This window comes from Photinus pyralis, unplaced genomic scaffold (assembly GCF_008802855.1).
Source record: "Photinus pyralis isolate 1611_PpyrPB1 unplaced genomic scaffold, Ppyr1.3 Ppyr1.4_unclustered_Scaffold6826, whole genome shotgun sequence".
NCBI classification, from domain to species: domain Eukaryota; kingdom Metazoa; phylum Arthropoda; class Insecta; order Coleoptera; family Lampyridae; genus Photinus; species Photinus pyralis.
Genome location: NW_022172033.1, coordinates 26,681 through 30,753, shown reverse-complemented (window position 1 = coordinate 30,753; position 4,073 = coordinate 26,681). Strand labels below are relative to the sequence as shown.

Genomic DNA, 4,073 nt, shown 5'->3' with positions numbered 1-4,073 from the left:
TTATTCAATCAAGTGATGGCAACGTTTAGGGGCATTCTACCAAAATCAACTTTTTATACTTTGTCGCCATACACTTAGCTTTACATTCACCACAATTTTTTTCACTAAATGTGCGGTAGTTCATTAGGGGGAATTTTATATCGTATTACTATCAAAGTAAAATATTATTTTCACTTGATCTGTAGCCTGTAGCTACCTAAAAGAAAACACATAGGTAGATATTGCCCCATAAGTTCATAGAATTAATTATTACAAAGTTTTAAGGTACTTGTTTTTTTAGGATTGATACCTACTGCAAATAAACAAGAAGTTGTTGATTAAAACATTTAAATTAGGAGTTCGGGAGGATAACAAAGTTCGTATTGTCACTTTAAATGGAATATGTCTGATTTGTTCCGCAAACAAAATTGAAATTTAAAATCGGGGAACAATTGGTACGATTACGCTAACGAATCGTTAAATTTGTATGCAACCGGTACGTAGTGTAGCAACGTAGAATAAACTGCTCAGCTGAGCATCAAATCTTAAACAATTCACAACAAATTATCAATTTCTAACCCTATAAGTAACGCCTCGTTCCCCGCTAAAACTCCACCCAGCGCCTGCGCTTAGATTAATATTACACGCCAAGCATGCTGTTTTGGTGGCTCCCCAGATCTTAAGCCATCTCTGTCCTACACGCTATGTAAAAGCACACCATCCCCTTTGTTGTAATGCTCCTTTCCCCACCGAAACCAGATGTTCAAAGAATCGCATCCTCGCACAGTAAACCCAATCAACGTGTGGGATTGGGCAGTTGTGGCGCCGCTACGCAATCGTCCCGACGCGAATGTCTATCACTATCATATAAACTTCCACGTGACTCACTTGAGCTGCAGTACCTTCATACTTCTAAAACTTTACAGTCGCGATGATATACGGTGATAATTATTTTTAAACGAGCTTTATCGAAAATAATTACCTTAACACGTGCAGTGCAATTTATTGTGATTGTGAAAATTATTGGTGGATTATAATCCAATTAAATGTAATTGCTGTAAGCGATTTATCAATGTGGAACAATTTATTTGAGATTTCCCTTACTTATGCAGACATGTAATTAAATTTTACGCCATTTGAATGTACGAAACAATGAGTTCTTATAATTAAATTTTACGCCATTTGAATGTACGAAACAATGAGTTCTTATCAATTTGTAAACTCTTTAGCGCAGTGCTACGGTCAGCAACCACGCGCTGCGGCTGCTTCCGATCAAGCAGCCCACCAAGTATCTAGTCCTGGGTCCGATTATTATAACCCAAACGCGGCATCTGCATCTAGTTATCCACCGGCATGCTACTCGCCACCACAGGTAGGTCCTCAGTATCACCAGCATCCCTACGCGACCCCTGCCCCAGGACACGGCTTACAACCCGCAATGGGAGATTACACGCAACTGCAACCACAAAGATTAACGGGAACCTCTACACATATGCATCATTCAAGTCCGGGCGCTCAAAGTCCAGGCATATTGAATGCGGCTGCAAGTTGTAAATACGCCGATTCGACATCATCCACAGGGGTAGCTTCCCCGCAAGATTTGAGCACAACCGGTGCGCCCGCAAGAAGTACTCCTCCTATGTCTAGTAGTCAAACCAGTAGTAACGCAACGTTAACTGCCAAAAATTCAGCATTAACTTCACCCTTATCAGTCAGCACGTCACCTCAAGGAAAACAGCCAACTTCTTCGACAACTGCGTCACAAAATTTATCGTCGCCGGCATCCAGCACGAGCTCCACTTCAAGTACAGAAAAAACGGGAGGAAGTAATAATAATTCCAAGAATTCTACGTCTCAAAATCCCCCACAAATTTATCCCTGGATGAAACGAGTTCATTTAGGACAAAGTAAGTGATAATCTCTTTATTATTATGTAGTTTTAAAAAGGAAAGATTTCCGAGCGAAACTAGTTTAATTGTCTATCGTTAAATCTAGAATATAGGTCGTGTCACACTGTTGAAGGGCTGTGTTTCGGTCCGTAGAAGAGTAATAAATCAAATACGTATACACTTCGCCCGACCTTTAGGCCCCCATCTGCCCCGAAGTCGAGCGGTCATTTCCCGCCTAGACTTAACATTAAAATTTAACGTTTTGGACATTGAGATGACTCTCGCTCAGCGTACTTAGCATTGTTATTAATCGACCTACTCAATTTATAATATTTCTTTATTTAGATGTAATTTCATACATAACAATTACGAGATTGAAGATGAGATAATAACAGACCTGCAGTGCACTGCTTGGAGCACGATTTGCAAGCACAAGGTATTGTAACGCCCCTATGCAAAGGCAAGACAACTTTTATAGACGCACTCAAATAAAATCAAATAAACAGACAATAATTTAGCCATAAATCTGCCAAACGTGGGGACTCCTTATAATTTACTGTTAAAATAGGGTGCAATATTAATGGAAATATCTTCACCTTATACCTATAACTTTACTTAAAAGTATTTCCGTACCTTATGATTAAAAAAAGAAGCCTATAAGTTCCCTAATTTGACTGTTTTTAATCAATTAATATATGAATACAACGCAACTTAATTATATACCATAAGTTTTTGTAATACAGAATTAAATAAATCACTTGAACATCCTTATCATAATATAACAAAAATGTATGCGTCTACTTCTAACCGCGGTAATTATGATTTATTTCTTTACAAATTGTATAATATAATTAATTAGCGTAATGGATTTTAGTTATTTTAATTTACCTACTTCCTAATTGCACCAACTCACTTTCCAAACCTCTGTAAATTAATCAAATCATTGCTTGGCGCACTTTGCCGACGATACCTACCTAGATCTACCTCCAAACCTATACAGTTAAAAATTCAGAAGTAGGCTCGGAAGTAGGTATACATTTGACATCCGTGATAAATACTTACTCGTACCTATAGGTATACACACAAAAAATGAAAGAGAAAAAAAGGGGCTATTAATATTTAATTAATAGTTATTAATCATTTCAGTATAGGATAATAGCTTAATTAATGTGCAATTTACAACATGTAGCAAATTACTACCCACCTATATAGGTAACGGCCGCACCATTGTTTTGGCCTAAAGTGTATCTTCAATACAAATACAAATATAGGTAGATTGCTTCTTACTAACTTTGTGTGGTGCAACGGCCTTAGAGAATGGTTTGACCTTTATTATGCGATTTTATTCTCAATTCGAAGGTAATGCCCACGGTTATATAAAAAATTTAAGGCGTAAATAAAAATAAAGCCCTCTGCAGTAAATATATCATTAAATAAATAAATAACATAGATACGCGTTTGTTTGAGAGAGTGTGCGTGAATGACTTAATTTGAGTAGGCCTACAAACAATAAATAGATTTTTGTCTTCTTAGTAGAGAAAATATTCCAACTACATTTTTCAACACAAACTTAAATCTCGCATTAATAATGACTAATTTATCTTATATAAAATCTGTACCAACTGATATATTGTGTTAAATAAATCAAAAAGAACTGTTTGAAGTAGCCAAAACTATCTCGTAAATCAAACGAAAATATCGAAATTACAAGCTTTTTTTCATAAAATTTATGTATTTTTTATCTTAAGCGTGTTTTCAAAAATTGTATATAGAACATTACATCAAGGGCGAACAAGCGGTTAGTGTTAAGTGGCATATTGCCCCTCTTAATGGCCTGCTTCACTAAAGCAGCTACTAATACCTATATATTGATGGCTAGAAATTAAGTGACGGAAAGTTTCAAAGTGGGGTTCAGTATACTTTCCTTACTGATAATGTGGTCGTATTCTTTGTAATTTTAAATAGTAGGTAGTTATAAACTTTTTTATGAATCTAATAACACTTTTGTTTACATGCTTAACTCAGCTCGTAAGTATAACAATTAATATTGCACGACATATTTACCAATGTTAACTATAGATTAAAAAATTAGACAGGTAATGAATTTTATATAATTACGCTTATACCCTAACATTTATGCCGATGTTTTGGAAAATTCAATTATGAGAAGACACCATGCATATAGGTAGCTAAAAATTGGGAATT

General features: G+C 35.8%; 1 protein-coding gene across 1 annotated transcript; it reads left to right on the top strand.

Moving 5' to 3' along the window:
- Nucleotides 1-782: 782 nt before the first annotated feature.
- Nucleotides 783-1,886, top strand: LOC116182670 (putative protein TPRXL; the record flags this gene model as incomplete). Its single annotated transcript, XM_031503211.1, has 2 exons — nucleotides 783-1,103; nucleotides 1,150-1,886. A coding segment is annotated over exon 2 (721 nt), but the record flags the coding sequence as incomplete, so codon positions are not given.
- Nucleotides 1,887-4,073: the final 2,187 nt, after the last annotated feature.